Source organism: Bos indicus, chromosome 12 (assembly GCF_029378745.1).
Source record: "Bos indicus isolate NIAB-ARS_2022 breed Sahiwal x Tharparkar chromosome 12, NIAB-ARS_B.indTharparkar_mat_pri_1.0, whole genome shotgun sequence".
Taxonomy (NCBI): domain Eukaryota; kingdom Metazoa; phylum Chordata; class Mammalia; order Artiodactyla; family Bovidae; genus Bos; species Bos indicus.
The window spans coordinates 28,491,149-28,509,082 of record NC_091771.1 but is presented as its reverse complement, the minus strand read 5'-3'; the positions used below and the strand labels follow the sequence as shown (position 1 = coordinate 28,509,082).

General features: G+C 33.5%; 2 protein-coding genes across 11 annotated transcripts in view; one reads left to right on the top strand and one right to left on the bottom strand.

The window, feature by feature from the left end:
- BRCA2 (BRCA2 DNA repair associated) overlaps window positions 1-17,934 on the top strand; it is a 39,013-nt gene that overhangs the window by 7,641 nt on the left and 13,438 nt on the right. For 2 of the 5 annotated variants that reach the window (XM_019971421.2, XM_070800578.1), the window contains exons 5-12: window positions 524-573; window positions 666-706; window positions 914-1,025; window positions 1,974-2,023; window positions 2,278-2,386; window positions 5,052-6,158; window positions 7,666-12,633; window positions 15,047-15,142. In XM_019971421.2, the coding sequence (XP_019826980.2) occupies window positions 524-573; window positions 666-706; window positions 914-1,025; window positions 1,974-2,023; window positions 2,278-2,386; window positions 5,052-6,158; window positions 7,666-12,633; window positions 15,047-15,142 (6,533 nt within the window). The other 3 variants (XM_070800577.1, XM_070800579.1, XM_070800580.1) reach the window with 3 other exon arrangements.
- N4BP2L1 (NEDD4 binding protein 2 like 1) overlaps window positions 2,382-17,934 on the bottom strand; it is a 67,311-nt gene continuing 51,758 nt past the window's right edge. For all 6 annotated transcript variants that reach the window (XR_002181899.2, XR_002181900.2, XM_019971428.2 and 3 more), the window contains one exon: window positions 2,382-8,109. Coding sequence is in view for 3 of the 6 variants with exons in the window: in XM_019971429.2 (XP_019826988.1) it covers window positions 8,091-8,109 (19 nt within the window). In the remaining 3 variants the exon portion in view is untranslated. The remainder of the gene's footprint in view (window positions 8,110-17,934) is intronic.

The window sequence follows — 17,934 nt, the reverse complement described above, 5'->3', positions numbered from 1 at the left end:
AGAGGATCTTCTATTTTAAAATAATTTCCTTTTAGATTGAATCCTTGAGTACAATAATTTTTACATTAGAAACATTTACTCTGTTTTTCTTATAACATTTAATTCACTGTTTTTCTGTGTATCTGTGGAATTTTTATGTAACAAAAATAAATGATGAAAAGCAATGTCTTTGAAATATCCAGTTTAAAATAATTTGTATACTCTGAATCTGTGCAGAGAGTTTGATGCTGTCATAGATTCACTTTATATAATTTTTAAATTCAAAATATACGATTCCTAGCACCTAAAATTTGTGATTACTTTATACATTACTTTCAATAGGGATTTTAAACATAACTTAGTAGTTACTTAATTCTTCATGAGATAGTTCCTTTTTAAAAAAGTAATCTATGAATATTACAAACTAGTATAATTCTAATTGATATGACTGGGATTCCTTTTTTAAAATAAGATTAGTATTTTTTTCTTTTTGCTATTTTCATTCTCTTTGAATAATTGAGGGATTTGTTTTGTTTCCTTTTAGTCCTGTTGTTCTGCGATGTACACATGTAACACCACAAAGAGAAAAGTCAGGTATGATTAAAAACAGGGCCTTTTATTTTTCATATACTCTTAATTCTAATAAATATAAAACTTAGTAATTTTGTCTCTTGTTTTATCCCCAGTGGTATGTGGAAGTTTATTTCATACACCAAAGCTCATAAAGGTAAATAGTTTTATTTTTACTGTGTAGTACTATGTAGTAATTGAGAATTTGACAATGCTGTCATAATTTTGCTCTGAGTCTTACCATTATGTACCTGCTGACTCACATAGGCATTCAATAAGTGATACATGAAAAAAAATAAGTGAAAAGAAAAATTCTCAAGCATCTGTTCACTTCTGTGAAATAAATGATTTTTCTTATTTCCAGGGTCAGACACCGAAACGTATTTCTGAAAGTTTAGGAGCTGAGGTGGATCCTGATATGTCTTGGTCAAGTTCTTTGGCCACACCACCAACACTTAGTTCTACTGTGCTCATAGGTAATACCTGTGAATGTATATTATATAAGACAGTGTTGATAAATTATCACCTGTAATGCTTCTGTTAAAACATTTTATGAAAAGATAATAAGTAACCAGATTAGAGAATCTATCTTCATTAGGTATGTTACTATTTCAGAATAATTTTGTTCTATGTAGTGTTGATTGAGATAAATCTCAAGTGAATCAAATAGTATTTTGCCATATTTAGTCACTTGGTTGTGTCCAACTCTTTGAAACACCATGGACTGTAGTTCACCAGGCTCCTCTGTCCATGGGGATTCTCCAGGCAAGAATACTGGAGTGGTTTGCCATGTTCCCAACCCAGGAATCGAACCCAGGTCTCCTGCCTTGTAGGCAGATTCTTTGCCATCCAAGCCACCAGGGAAGCAAATAGTATTTTAGAGGCATCAAATTTATTTATATACAAACTGGGATTTTTTTTACTTTAGCAAAACTACATTACATTTTGATTCCTCTTTAGTTGGGCATTTAATTGTCTTCTTTAATTGCTTATATGAAATAATATAGGTTAAAGCATGTTGAAAAGTAAGAAGTATTTAACATGATATACCTTTCAACTGTATTATCTAAATAAATACTAAAATCTATAAGCTTTGGCTTTTAAATCATGATTTCACAACTTAATCTGATTCTCTAAGCCTTTGTGGACCGTATTATCTTCAAGTTAGAATCATTGAACTATAGTTTCTTACCAGCTTATCAGTGGTACTAAGGAAATGTGAATATAACTTATCCACTGTGTTGATTGACCTCTCTAATTACTATACTTGGATTAATTCATTTTGCTTTAAATGTGTTATTTAACCCAACAGTGCATGTTTCTTTTGAGGTCTAACTGAAAAATACAGAAGTTTTACATTAATTTTAGTGTATGATGTATAATACAGTATAGGTAAATTGAACTCTTTTTTTTTTTTTTTACAGTCCAAGATGAGGAAGCATCTGCAGCTGTGTTTCCTAGGGATACTACTGCTGTAAGTAAATATGACAAAGTGATTAAACTGTTGTGGTTGCTTTGAATGCCTTGAGAAATTATTTATCTTGAATTTTTCATTCTTTAATTTATGATTTTATAAGCCTTTAGGAAAGTCTCTAAACCTGTTTCTATATGTGATTTTCTTTGACTTCCTATGAAAATCTACTGTCTCTCTATTTAAGAATAAGTTGAATATACTGTGTGCATAGTGACAATTTCTATACTAGTGATTTTAAAATATAACTTTTGCAGATTTTGAAAACATATTTTTCTAACCATGATGAAAGTCTGAAAAATAATAAGTTTATCCCTTCTGGGCCAGACAGTGACAACAAAAATCAAACAAAAGCTGAAAGTCATGGTAAGCCCTTCTGTTTAATTGAATGACTGTTCTTAACTGACATCATTGAAATAATTGCTCATCTTTTCTTAAAGAGAAAAAACGTTACTTCTCCTTTCTTTATTACTAAAGGTATTGAGAACAGAAACTAACTTCATTTAGATTAAAATGTTTAAACATCATGCTAGGACAATACTATTCAAAGATGCTATTGTGACCCCAAAACAAAATCCATAACTCAAAACTTAGAGATGTACAATAAGACTTAGAATTTTTCTAACAAAATGTTAAGACCTTATCTCTAATTAGGAAGTAAGCATGGTTGCAGATACACCAAAAGTTACTCAATCAGGTTATTGGAATGTTCCATATTCTTTAGTTCAGTTCAGTCGCTCAGTTGTGTCTAACTCTTCGTGACGCCGTGGACTGCAGCATGACAGGGTTCCCTGTCCATCACCAACTCCCAGAGCTTACTCAAACTCATGTCCATCAAGTTGGTGATGCCATCCAGCCATCTCATCCTCTGTCCCCTTCTCCTCCTGCCTTCAATCTTTCCCAGCATCAACGTCTTTTCCAATGAGTCAGTTCTTCACATCAGGTGGCCAAAGTATTGAAGCTTCAGCTTCAGCATCAGTCCTTCCAATGAATATTCAGGACTGATTTTCTTTACGATTGACCAGTTTGATCTCCTTCCAGTCCAAGGGACTCTCAAGAGTCTTCTCCAACACCACAGTTCAAAAGCATCAATTCTTCTGCACTCAGCTTTCTTTATAGTCCAACTCTCACATCCATACATGACTATTGGAAAAATGATAGCTTTGACTAAACGGACTTTTGTCAGCCAAGTAACGTCTCTGCTTTTTAATATGCTATCTAGGTTTGTCATAGCTTTTCTTCCAAGGAGCAAGCATCTTTTAATTTCATGGCTACAGTCACCATCTGCGGTGATTTTGGAGCCCAAGAAAATAAAGTCTATCACTGTTTCCCCATCTATTTGCCATGAAGTGATGGGCCCAGATGCCATCCATGTTCTTAGTTTTTTGAATGTTGAGTTTTAAGCCAACTTTTTCACTCTCCCCATTCACTTTCATCAAGAGGCTCTTTAGTTCTTATCTTTCTGCCATAAGGATGGAGTCATCTGCGTATCTGAGGTTATTTATATTTTTCTCAGCAGTCTTGATTCCAGCTTGTGCTTCATTCAGTCTGGCATTTTGCATGATGTACTCTGCATATAAGTTAAATAAGTAGAGTGGCAGTATACAGCCTTGATGTACTCCTTTCCCAATTTGGAACCAATCCGTCATTCCATGTCCAGTTACTAACTGTTGCTTCTTGACCTGCATAGAGATTTCTCAGAGGCAAATAAGGTGGTCTGGTATTCCCGTCTTTTTCAGAATTTTCCATAGTTTCTTGTGATCCACATAGTCAAAGACTTTGGCATAGTCAATAAAGCAGAAGTAGATATTTTTCTGGAACTCTCTTTTTCGATGATCCAGTGGATGTTGGCAATTTGTTCTCTGGTTCCTCTGCCTTTTCTAAATCCATCTTGAACATCTGGAAGTTCTCAGTTCATGAACTATTGAATCCTGGCTTGGAGAATTTTGAGCATTATTTTGCTAGCGTGTGAGATGAGTGCAATTCTGCAGTAGTTTGAACATTCTTTGGCATTGCCTTTCTTTGGGATTGGAATGAAAACTGGTCCATTCCAGTCCTGTGGCCAGTGCTGAGTTATCCATATTTGCTTGCATATTGAGTGCAGCAATTAAACAGCATGATCTTTCAGGATTTGAAATAGCTCAGCTATAATTCCATTACCTCCAGTAGCCATGTTCATAGTGATGCTTCGTTAGAACCACTTGACTTCTCACTTCAAGATGTGTGGCTCTAGGTGAATGATCATACCATGGTGGTTATCTGGGTCATTAAGATCTTTTTTGTATAGTTCTTCTGAGTATTGTTGCCACCTCTTCTTATTATCTTCTGTATCTCTAATTTTCTTGAAGAGATCTCTAGTCTTTCCCATTCTATTGTTTTCCTCTATTTTGTTGCATTGATCACTGAGGAAGGCCTTCTTATCTCTTCTTGCTGTTCTTTGGAACTCTGCATTCAAATCGGTTTATCTTTCCTTCTCTCATTTGCCTTTAGCTTCTCTTCTTTTCTCAGATTTGTAAGGCCTCCTCAGACAACCATTTTGCTTTCTTGCTTTTCTTTTTCTTGGGGATGGTCTTGATCACTGCATGTTCTTAGTATGTGTGTATAACTGTATAAATGTGTAGGATTGGGTATCTTGTATGTGTGTGTTTGTATAAAATCAGATTTTACTGTTGGTTGTAGGGCCACAAAATTAATTTGGAACTTACAATCTGATAAATTTTAATATTAAATTGTGTTTATATAGTAAAATTGAGTAAACTTTATTGTATAGACCTGGTAAAGAAAGGTTATTAGAGATTGAGTGTGAATAAAAGGCTATGAGTACACTGGAATCAGTCTTGACCAGAAGAACAGGGCAAGGTTGGTGTCTCCCTACCCAAAACATAGCTAGCATTCAGGATAGCTCTTCAAATGCTAAATTATGCATTATTTAGTTTATACTATTTCTATGAAAAAGGTTTGAGGGTAATATAAATTATATGGTTGTGTTATAAAATGTTGTTAGTAATACTTATATTTTAAATTTTAACAGGATTGGAGAAAATGTTAGAGGATTCATTTGGTAAAGTAAATAGCTGCAAAGACCATTTTGAAAAGTCAATGCCAAATGTCCTAGAACATGAAGTACATGAAACAGTTGCAGGTATCTCTGAAGAAGATAGTTTGCCAGTATGTGTTTCTAAATATAAAACAAAAAAGCTACAAAAAAGAAAAACTGGCAAGAGTAGGAAAAATATTTTCCATGAAACAAAAACAGATGAATGTGAAGAAGCTAAAAAGGAAATGACAGAAAGTAAACATTCATTTGTATCTGAAACAGAACCAAATGACAGTGATCCATTAGATTCAAATGTAATAAAGCAAAAGCCCGTTGGGAATGGAACTGACATAATCTCCAGGGAAGTTTTACCATCTTCAGTCTCTGAATGGTCTCAGCTCACACTCTCGGGTCTAAATGGAACCCAGGTGCAGAAAACGTCTCTACTGCATATTTCCTCTTGTGACCAAACTAATTCAGAAGAAGACCTCATAGGGACAGAGAAAGAGTGTACCAACTTCATTACTTTAGAAAATTCTTTGCCACATATTTCAAGCATATCAAAAACAGTGAAGATATTAAATAAGGAAACAGTGGTAAACAAGACAGATGAAGGGCAGTGTCTTGAATCTCATGAAGATCCCACTACTGTGGGAAAGCAAATACTAACTGACTCTTCTCCACTTCAGGACACCAAAAAATCTATCTTCAGGATAAGAGAATCTCCTGAAAAGATATTTAGAGAAGATTTCTCAAATAATGTGACTGATTCAAACTTGAAAGAAGAACCAGAAGACTCTAAAAGTGAATCAGAAATACAAACTATTTACTCACAGAAAGAGGATTCTGTATGTTCAAGTTCAGGGGATAATGAGAGCTGGCCAGCCACTACCAAATACACTTCAGAAGCTTTGAAGAACACAGGTTTAATATCCACTTTGAAAAAGAAAACAAAAAAGTTTATTTATGTTATAAATGATAAAACAGCTTATCAAGGACTGAAAATACAGAAAGACCAAGAATCAGAACTAACTAACTCTTCAGCCCAATTTGAAGCAAAGCCTTTGGAGGCACCACATACATTTACAAATGTTGATTCAGGTACCTCTTTGTGTGTATGTAAATAGTGTATATAGTTTTATGGATGGTGATAAATTTTTAATTTGAACATGTGTATCTTTAACCTTTTTTAAAAACATACTGCTTACTTTCATTCTATAATTTTTTTGGTCTTTCTTCTGTCATTTAAAAAAAAATCTATATATTCCATATCAGACGTTGTTTAGGCCTTTAATTACCAGTGTTCAGAATCATTCCATTCGAACTTGTTGGATCAATTTGCATGGTGTGTGTGTGTATATATATATATACATATATATATACACATATATATGTATATATATAAAATCATAACTCTTGAGACAGAGCATGTGATTGATAAACACCAAGAGCTTGGCTACTTAATTCCTGCTCTAATTTTCAGTATTTGTTATATGCAAGTTGGACAGTTCTATAAATATGTTGTGCTATTTAATATGTATTTTCTCTAAAGCAGGTAAAAAACAGGAAAAAAAGCTAATTGTTAGCTAAGTTTAATGTAAGGCAGTCATAAAATAGTGACATTTTTGTTGTTACACAGTTTTCTTAAATATTTAGAGGTTGCTTAGAGTTATTACTATATCTTAGTGTCAGCAGTGTGCATAGTAAAAGCCATTTTTTATTTGAGCAAAAGTTTATTTATCAGTAGCTATTATGTGTGTTCAGTCTCTGGGTCGAGAAGATCCCCTGGAGAAAGAAAATTCCATGGACAGGGGAGCCTGGTGGCTATAGTCCATTTAGTTGCAAAGAATCAGACATGACTTAACACATACAAACTGTATGTTAAAAGGTGATTTTATCTCCCTCTGAGAATATTTGAGTGGGTGATAATATTGTAATGAACAATGGGCTTTGTGGAACTGGAGTACAGAATTGTTTGAGATTTAGGTTAATTTCCAGAGGAAAATGTATAAATCAGAGATAAAACCAACAAAACTGTGGTTAGTGAATAAATAAAATGAGACTAATAATTTTGACTTGTTAATAGATTCAGAAGGTCAATAAAATTAACTAAATATTTGCATATATAATTGAGATTAAGTAATATTTCAGGCCCTTCATGTGTAGAACCTGTTTTTAAAGTTCATTTTTTGTTTTTCTTCAATGTGAAAGACTGAACCAAAGGAAATGGTTACTTTTTTAGTTCCTTTTCGTTACCTTGATTTTCTAACTCCAATTACATCAATATTAGCAAAGAATTCTTTTCCAAGTTTATTTTCTAACAAAAATACTTTGAATTTTACTTATGGCAACTAGCTACATACTAATTTTAATTGACATGATAAATATTATTTAAAAATACTAGGTCCTCTGTATCTTTAGTTGCGAAATGTAACTTCAAAATAGAGAATATTTAGAATTCTCTCCTTTAAACTTGACATTCACTTCTTGATTTTCACGTAATTCTTGTTTTAAACACTATCTTTTTAGACACTATCTTTAAAATATTTAGTGAATGTGATTGATGATACTTGAATTTTATCTTGTCACTTTGTGTCTTCATGCTTAGGTTCATTGCCTTCTTCTATCCAAAAAAAATGTTCACAGAATGATTCTGAAGAACCAACTTTGTCTTTAACCAGCTCTTTTGGGACAGTTCTGAGAAAATGTTTTAATAATGAAAGCAGTTCTTCTACTAATAAAACAATATCTCAGGATCTTTATTGTAAAGAAACAAACATTAATAAGGAAAAATGGCAGTCATTTATAACCACAGAAACTGATTATGTATCATGCTTGCAGGACAAGCATTGTGAAGATAATCCAAAAAGCCAAGGTGTTTCAGATATAAAGGAAAAAGTCTTGCCTGTAGTATGTCGCCCTGAATTGCCACATTCAGAGGAATGTAGTGATACTGTCTTCCAATTCCAGGAAAGTTTTTTACATGACCATGATAATACCACCATTTTAACTCCTAGCTCCAAGGATCTTCTGTCAAATCCAGTTGTTATTCCTAGAGGAAAACAATCATATAAAATGTCAGAGAAAATAAAATCTAAGAATTGTGAAGCAGGTTTTGAATTAACTAAATATATTTCCATGGAAGACAATCAAGAAACATGTGTTTTAAATGAAAATTCTAAGAAAGCTGAGATGTTGTCACCTGAAAAATATATAACAGGAGCATTACCTTCTGTGAAAGTACAATGCCACCAAAATATGAATCTCACAGTCATCCATAAAGACCAGGAAGAAACTACTTTAATTTCAAAAAGAACTGTCAACCCAAGCTCTGAAGAACTCTCCCCAGACAGTGAAAATAATTATATCTTTCAAACAACTAGTGAAAGGAATATTCCTATTTTAGGAAACATAAAGGAAGTTCATGAGGCAGACCTCAGTTGTTTAAGAGAACCTGTTCTCAAAAACTCTGTTAGAGTAACAAGTACAGATATGGATGGTGGACAAGCAGCCAAAGTGTCCATTACAAAAGATTCTGTCTCATCAAATACAGTCCATGGTCTTATAGAGAAGAATAGAAATAGCGTAAAGCAACAATCAAAGATGACTCTAGGTCAAGATTCAAAGCCAGATGTGTCCCTAGATACAGATACAAAATCAAACAGAAATAACTTTTGCAAGGACAAATGGGCAGGACTCTCAGATTTGACTTCAAGTCACAGTTTTGGAAATGGCTTCAGAACAGCTTCTAATAAAGAGATAAAACTCTCTGAACACAACATTAAGAAAAGCAAAATGCTCTTCAAGGATATTGAAGAACATTATCCTGCTAGCTTACCTTGGGTTGAAATTGTAAAATCATTAGAAAATCAAAGGAAAGGAGGCCAACCTCGTGATCGTGATTCACAGTCAGTTGATACAGTGTGTGGGTATGTGCAGAGTGGTGCAGTTGTTTCTGATGGTGAAAACAGTCACACAACTCCTCCAGTTTTATCTTTAAAGCAAGACTTCAATTCAAACCATAATTTAACACCCAGCCAGAAGGCAGAAATTACAGAACTTTCTACAATATTGGAAGAATCAGGAAGTCAGTTTGAATTTACACAGTTCAGAAAACCAAGCCACATTTTACAGAGTAATCCATTTGAAATGCCTGAAACCCAGATGACTGTCTTGAATACCACTTCTGAGGAGCAGAAAGATGTTGATCTTCATCTCACAGCCAGTGCCCCATCTCTCAGTCACATAGATAGCAGCAAGAAATGTGAAGGTTTAGCTGGACGTGAGCAAAAGATGATCTGCTTGTCAACAACCAACTGTAACAAAAGTGTTTCTGGTTCTTTAACAGATGAAGGTGAAGAAGAGTTTAGGGGCTTTTATTCAGCCCGTGGCACAAAACTGAATGTTTCTAATGAAGCATTGCAGAAAGCCATGAAACTGTTCAGTGACATCGAGAAAGTTAGTGAGAAAACTCCTGCAGAAGTAGATCCAGGAAGTTTCTCTTCAAATCAGTGTAACAATTCTGATGTTTCTATGTTTAAGGTAGAAAATCATAGCAATGATAAAAATTTAAGTGAGGAAAATAATAAATGCCAGCTGATACTACAAAGTAACTTTGAAATGACCACCAGCATTTTTGTCAAAGAAAATACTGAAGACTTCAAGAGAAATACTGAAAACAAAGATAACAAATGTGTTGGTTTTGTTTGTAATTTAGGAGAATCTGATGGCTGTGCTTCAAGTAAAAATGATACAGTTTATGTTCATAAAGACGAAAGTGGCTTACCATATACTGATCAATACAACATACATCTGAAATTATCTCATCACTTTATGAAAGAGGAAAACATTCCAATTAAAGAAAGTTTGTCAGATTTAACTTGTTTGGAAGTTATGAAAGCTGAAGAAACATTTAATAAGTCAAATAAAAAGGAGCCAATTGCTAATAAGATGAGGCAAAATATAAAAGATTTTGGTGTTTTTGATTTGTCCTTTTGGACTGCAAATGGGAAAAACATAAGGGTCTCTAAGGAGTCTTTAAATAAAGTTGTAAATTTCTTTGATGAAAAAGGTACAGAAAAAGAATTGAATAATTTTTCAGATTCCTCAAATTCTGAATTACTTTCTGGCATAAATATCAACAAAATAGACATTTCAAGTCATGAGGAAACCAGTATGTTCAAAAACAAAATGTTGCAAGAAAGCAGCCCAGCTGGTATTGAAAATCAAATACTGACACTGCAGCAAAGAGAAAAATGTGAATTCAAAAAGATCAAAGAACCAACCACGTTGGGTTTCCATACAGCTAGTGGGAAAAAAGTAAAAATTGCCAAAGAGTCTTTGGACAAAGTGAAAAATCTTTTTGATGAAACAAAGCAAGACAATAGTGAAGTGACTGATTTTATCCATCAAGGGGCAAAAATGCTAATGGACAGAGAGGTTTGTAAGGAAGGGCTTGACTTAGCATGTGAGATAGTTAAAGGAACTGCCCCAAAGCATGAAGAGATGCAGAATTCTCTAGAGGAGAAAAAGCTTGTTTCTGAGGAGACTGCCATGCCACCCAGGTTCTTAAGTGATCATTTACAAGGACAAACTGAAAATCTCCACACATCACACAGTGTCTCTCTGAAAGTTAAAGTACATGAAAATATGGAAGAAGAAACAGCAAAAAGTCCTATAACGTGTTACACAAACCATTCCACTTGTTCAGCCATTGAAAACTCAGCTTTAGCGTTTTACACAGGACATGGTAGAAAAATTTCTGTGAGTCAGGCTTCACTACTTGAAGCCAAGAAATGGCTTAGAGAAGGAGAATTGAATGATCAACCAGAAAAAATAAATTCCTCCAAAATTATATGTTTAAAGGAATATACTAGGGATTACGTAGGAAATCCTTCATGTGGAAACAGTTCAAACAGTATAACTGAAAATGACAAAAGCCTCTCTGAAAAGCAAGATTCAACTTCCTTAAACAACAGCATGCCTAACAGCTATTCATATCATTCTGATTTTTGTCATTCCAGTGAGGGATTTAATAAATCAGAGAATCTCTCAAAAAATAAAATTGATAATTCTGGTATTGAGCCAGTAGTAAAGAATGTCAAAGGTAGGAAAAACACTAGTTTTTCTAAAGTAATACCCACCATAAAAGAAGCAAACATAAACCCACAAGCTGTAGACAAAGATAGTTGTGTTCTGAAACTTGTGACTAAGTTTTCACCATGCAAAAATAAAAAGACAGCTGCTGAAGTGGCCTTATCTAATTCAAATAATTTTGAGACCGAACCACCTGCATACAGTACAGCAAGTGATCAAATAGCCTTTGTTTCACGTGAAACAACAGTCAGAGAGAGGTTTACAGACAACTGCAGGAACATATATACTAAGCAAAACACGGAGCCGAAATCAGGCACTGACCAAACGAAAACTGTGACAGATTCTCATAAGGCATTGGGTAACTCAGAGGATGTTATTTTCCCTAACTCTCCAGATAATGAAGAACATAATATGCATTCACATGATGTTTCTCCTGACATTCAAAGTGAACCGATTTTACATGACCAAAGTATTTCTGGATTGGAGAAAGTTTCTGAGATACCACTTCGTCATGTTGATTTGAAAACTTCTGATAGATGTAAATTTAACATGGGAAAGCATCCCAGGTCTGTCTCTTCTATGAATGCTTGTGGGATTTTTAACACAGCAAGTGGAAAATCTGTCCAAGTGTCAGATTCTGCATTACAAAAAGCGAGACAGGTATTTTCTAAGTCAGAAGACAGTGCCAAGCAGTTCTTTTCCAGAGTATCATTTAAAAGTAATGAAGAGCATTCAGACATATTCACAAGAAAAGAAAATACTATGACACATAACCCCCCAAATTTACTATCATCTGCTTTCTCTGGATTTAGTACAGCAAGTGGAAAACACGTTCCAGTTTCTGAGAGTGCCTTATGCAAAGTTAAGGGAATGTTTGAAGAATTCGATTTAATCGGAACTGAATATAGTCTCCAGCATTCACCTACTTCTAGGCAAGATGTATCAAAGATACTTCCTGTCTCTTGTACTGATAAAAGAACCCCAGAACACTCTGTAAGCTCCAAAATGGAAAAAGCCTACAATAAAGAATTTAAATTATCAAACAACTATAACATTGAAAGTGGTTCATCAGAAAATAATCACTCTATTAAAGTTTCTTCGTATCTCTCTGAATTTAAGCAAGACCAACAACAGTCAGTATTAGGAACCAGAGTATCACACACTGACAACATTCATCTTTTGGGGGAAAAGCAAACTTTGCCTAAATATATAAAAAAGGAAATTGGGAAAACGGAAACTTTTCCTGATCTTGTGAAAACAAATACAGAAATTTGTTCTACTGACTCTAAAGACCCAGAGAACTATTTTGAAACAGAAGCAGTAGAGATTGCTAAAGCTTTTATGGAAGATGGTGAGCTGACAGATTCTGAATTTCCAAGTCATGCGAAACACTCTCCTTTTACATGCCAAAAAAATGAGGAAACGGTTTTGTCAAATTCAAGAATAGAAAAAAGAAGAGGAGATGCACTTGTCACAGTCGGTAAGTGTCTGTTTTTGCCTTTTGGTCTCCCAGTTGCTTTTTAAATTGTTAAGTCCTTAATAATTCTGGTATGATGCTGCTGCTGCTGCTGCTGCTGTCGCTTCAGTCATGTCCGATTCTGTGCGACCCCATAGATGGCAGCCCACCAAGCTCCCCCATCCCTGGGAGTCCCAGGCAAGAATACTGGAGTGGGTTGCCATTTCCTTCTCCAGTGCATGAAAGCGAAAAGTGAAAGTGAAGTCGCTCAGTCACCTCTGACTTTTTGCGACCCCATGGACCACAGCCTACCAGGCTCCTCTGTCCATGGGGTTTTCCAGGCAAGAGTACTGGAGTGGGTTGCCATTGCCTTTTCCCTCTGGTATGCTAGCTTGTAACAATTAGGAAATTATACACTAAGTACATTTTTCAGACTTGTGTGTGTAGTTTGGTTTCATTCTTGATATTGCTGAGTCTGTGTACCAGGAAGTCATTGGTTAAGTCATGTTTATATACATACACATAGAGATGGGGAGAGAGAACAAAGTTTCAGACTCTGGCTATTAAGAACTTTAAAAGCTGGTTTCTGACTATAGATGTTGGTTAGCTTGCTTTTTTTTTTTTTTTTTTTTCATCTAGCAGGTGTTCTAAGATAAGTTTGTTTTTAGTAAATAGTATTCTGATCTTAATGCCATTTGGACTATGTTCTGACTTCTCTTTTAAATATAGTATATTTAACAACTCAGTTCAATTATGAAGTTAATTGGATGTTTGATTTTTTTTTTTCTTTCTGTTAGTATCTTTGACTAGGAATGATCTCAAATAATTAAATCTGTTGATTAGTTACAATTAAAGTAAATGCCAAAAGTAACTCTCCAACTTTTAAGTGAATGATCTGAAGCATGTCAATCCTGTTTAAAAACTCTAGACTCATAGAGTAGTTGAGTTTTCACAAGTCTTCTTGTCCAGGCCCTTCACATTATAGAGAAAGACACTGAAGATGGTTAGACAAAAACACTGAAGATGGTCAGTTCATTCTTACACTTGGTACATTTTGCCCTTAAGTCATCCTGGTGGATAGAGACTTCCTTAATCAAGTATTATCCATGCCATATTCTATACTAAGTTCATGTTACAGGCAGAGTAGTAAGTTTACAATACTTACCTTATTGTTGCAGTTCTCTAGTGCAAAATTCTGAGGTGCAGATGCTAAAGATACTCATAATTCTTTTATAGAAAATAATGTCTTTATTTATAGGATCCTGTTTTGTTCATGTGTGCACTAAAGTAAGTTGGCCTTATGCCTAGGAATAACAACTCAGATTTCTACTAAGTGTTGTCAACAGCATCATTGTTTCATTTCCCTCACTATTGTTAGATATAAATATATATAGCTTAATCAGCTTCTGGAGAAGGGCATGGCAATCCACTCCAGTATTCTTGCCTGGAGAATCCCCATGGACAGAGAAGCCTGGCGGGCTACAGTCCATGGGGTTGCAAAGAGTCGGACACGACTGAGTGACTAGGCACAATCAGCTTCTGGTTACTTTATAGTACAGGTTCTTGTCAAACAATTAAATCACTTTATAATCGGACATTTGATAAAGGCTTGCAAGGACATTTTTACTTATTAAATCCTTCAAGTTCACTTCCTTTAATAAATCAAAAAACATCTTAAAACAAAGTATCAGGACTTCCCTGGTGGTGTAGTGGCTAAGATTCTACCCTCCCGATGCACGGGGCCTGGGTTCAATCCCTGGTGGGGGAACTAGATCCCACATGCTTCAACTAAGACCCAAGACAGCCAAATAAACAAATATATATATTTTTTTAAGGTATCTGTTAACACATTATCTCAGTATGGAATAGAAATTCGTAACTTCAATTATGGCTTAAGTTTATTCTAAGCCTTTGAAGAGTTTTTAAATAAGAAGTACATATTACTTTTGCCAGTACTTTAATTTTGGTAATTTAAAATATTTTCTCCTACCCACTGACTCTAGTTCAAGGACCTATATAATAAATTCCTTCTTGAGTGTAATGCAAAAAAAAAAAAAAGTTTATTTGAAGAAATTTTTTTGTTTGTCCTTATTGCCAATATGCCTGAAGTTACATCAAGTGGCAGTTTATTAAAAAAAAGATTATCTGTGATATCTGGTACATCTGTTTATTCCTGGACCCAATTAAAAAGTAGTATTTTAAATGGTCAAAAAATAATAGAAATTAAATTGACATTGAAAAATTAATTACAAAAATTACAAAATTATAAAAATCACTTAAAAATAGAATGTTCACTATTTAAATTATAATTATTATGTATTTTTTACTTAACACATTGTAAGAGCCAGTACTTTAGTTTTTAAAAATGGACTATGGCTTTTGAAAAATAAAACTGACGTTATTTGCTTTAAAAACATGTATGGGAATTTCTTTTTAGGAGAACCCCCAATCAAACGAAACTTGTTAAATGAATTTGACAGGACAATAGAAAATCAAGGAAAATCCTTAAAGGCTTCAAAAAGCACTCCAGATGGTAAAATATGCTTTTTAATGTGTATCTTTTCTCCTTCTCTAATTACTGTACTTAATATTCTTAAAGTTGTTTTTCTCACCTCTTTTGGGTATATGGATAATTGGGCAAGACTTTACAGTGTGGTTTATTAAAACTTCTGTCTTGCTATCATGCTTTATTTGTTATGTGAGCTTTTCCTTCATACTACCAGGTATAATGTAGAGGTTTTTCCATAATTGAGAAATGTGAAATGATACTCAAATAAGGAGTTTTAAAATAAAAAGCTGGATTCTACAATTCAGTTGATTTCATAATATTTACCAGACTCGATTATTTAATTGGAGATTGAAAAATAGTGACTTTAAAATTCTGTTATTTTTTTATACATTTATTAGCTGGGATTCTTCAGCAAGGAAGGGCTTTCCCTTAACAACTGGGGATTATCTATATAGTTCTTCCTAAAAAGGCAGGATAAATATTGAATTCTTTCTCTTCACTCACCCAATTTTCAGAGTAAAGAGTAGTTGGTATAATAATCACTACTAAGAGTAGTAAAGGAATTTTTTTCTTTCTCTTTTAGATACAGTTGATTTCTTAGATTCTTATTTATAATGTGGATATAAAGTTTAAAAGAACACTATAAATAATGTATTTCTTTACAAAAGGTAACATTCTTTTTGATGCTCACATCATTTCAAATTTGTAAGTAGTGACCTCTTCAAGTATTTCTTAAGAGTTTTTGTTTTTAATATGCTTTAATTAACCTTTGAACACTTTCTTGCTTTGTATTATCACAGAAAGATTTCTAGGAAGTCATTGTAATTCTTCACCCCAGTTCTAGAGTCCTTAGAATTTCCAGAGATCCTTTCAGTGGTTAATACTTTTTAAAAAACAAGATTTGAGTGCTAACTACACTCAGAGCTGCTGGTGTTATTATTTTTTTAAATGCTGTATTCTTGGTTCTAATAACATTAACATATTTACTTATTTGTTTTATTATCCAGCCAAGATTCTCAAATTTTTTGCTCTCAAAATTTCTTTATACTCTTAAAAATTACTGATGATCCTCAAGAGCATTTGATTATGTGGATTATTTCAATTTCTATTTATCATAGTCAACATTAAAATTGAAAAATTTTAGTATTTATAAATATTAAATATTATACTTAAGTCATTTTGAGAGTATTAGTTCAGAGTTATGTAGCTCTTCCAACATTGATACATTATACAATCTTAAACAACTACTTTTGTTAATGTCACCACTGATCTAATCTAAAAATGTAGTATTAGGAAATTGTCAAGGTAACAACCAGATATAAGCATTCTAAAATTGTCATTTTGCTTAAAAGCTTGAACTTTACAATAGTTTGTTTCGCAGCAAATACTCACTTGTTTTTTTGTAGTGATGAACTTATTTCATTCATTTTTGAAGAAGTATTTGCTGAATACCCAACTCTGAATAAATCGTTTGTTGGTTATGCTTTCAAGTAAAAATGGAATTCTTTGGGGGAAAGTTGATTAGTGCAGTTCACATAAAGTGCATTTCCTTTAGACAATTATCACACTAAAGTATGCAGCAGGACATACCAGCAATGCCAGTGTCAACACAGTGAGAAAGATATATATAACTACTACTACTACTTATTATTAATCACAATTATTATTAAGGTTGTTTGACAGCTTGGATCCCCTCTAAGGATTGTGGGTACTCCCTTCCAGTGTTCCATGGATCACTCTGAGAATCACCGTCTTATAGTATATGTATAATAGCTTCAAGTTTACAGTACCACTGTTACTATTCATAAACTACTAATGGAGATTTAAGTTTTCTTTGCAGGTTTTGTCCTAAGAACATATATCATAAGGAATGTATAGTTAAAGTTCTCTATTTAGATGTCACTCAGAAGAATTTTTGTGGTTAACAATTCGATAATTGGGTTAGATTAATTAGTTTCACTTTGTTTTCAATTTTAAGATTTGCCTTTTTAAATTTTATATTTGAATAAATAGACTGTTTATGTAGTTCATTCATCAAAACTATAGAAATATTTACTCAGAGAAGTCTTATTTCCATCACTGTCTCCTCCATATTGTTCACCAACTTCCTCACTTCCTGCTTATTATATTGGTAACTATTTTTAATGGTTTTTGGTCTATCCTTTTAGGGCTTCTTTTTGTAAAAATAAGTAAATATGTGTGTATATATATATATATATATTCTCATTACTTTTCTTTCTCACTCAAAAGATATCAGTGTGCACAGGGTTTTGTACCTTCTTTGTTGTTCAGTTCGAATTTATCTGGAGATCATGCGTAAATGAGCATTGAGAGATCTTCCTTGTTCTGTCTTGTGACTATGTAGTATTTGATCACATGGCGGTATCAGCGTATTCTGGTTTATTCAACCAGTCCTCTCCCTACTAATAGACTAGTGGAAGGTTTAAGAATCACAAGTTACCTATTGAAAATGAATAATATCTACAGGTTAGCTTGTCAACCTTCATAAAACTAAAGATTTATATTTTCATTGGCAATTCACTAATGCCTTCAAGTTCTGATTAATATCAGCTGACTAAATTTATACTGATTTCATATATATGTTTGCACTGTGCATTATTTGGTATTAATCATTATCAATTTGAGAACCAAATTTTTTGATAGTTATGAACTAAACATTCATTATGTGCATTGAAAAAATTTAAATGTATAATTTTCTCAAATTTTTGTTAGTTACAATAATGTATAATGAACAGACATAGGAAATAAAATCTCTCATTAGATTTTCATTAATATATAATATAAAATGTATTCAT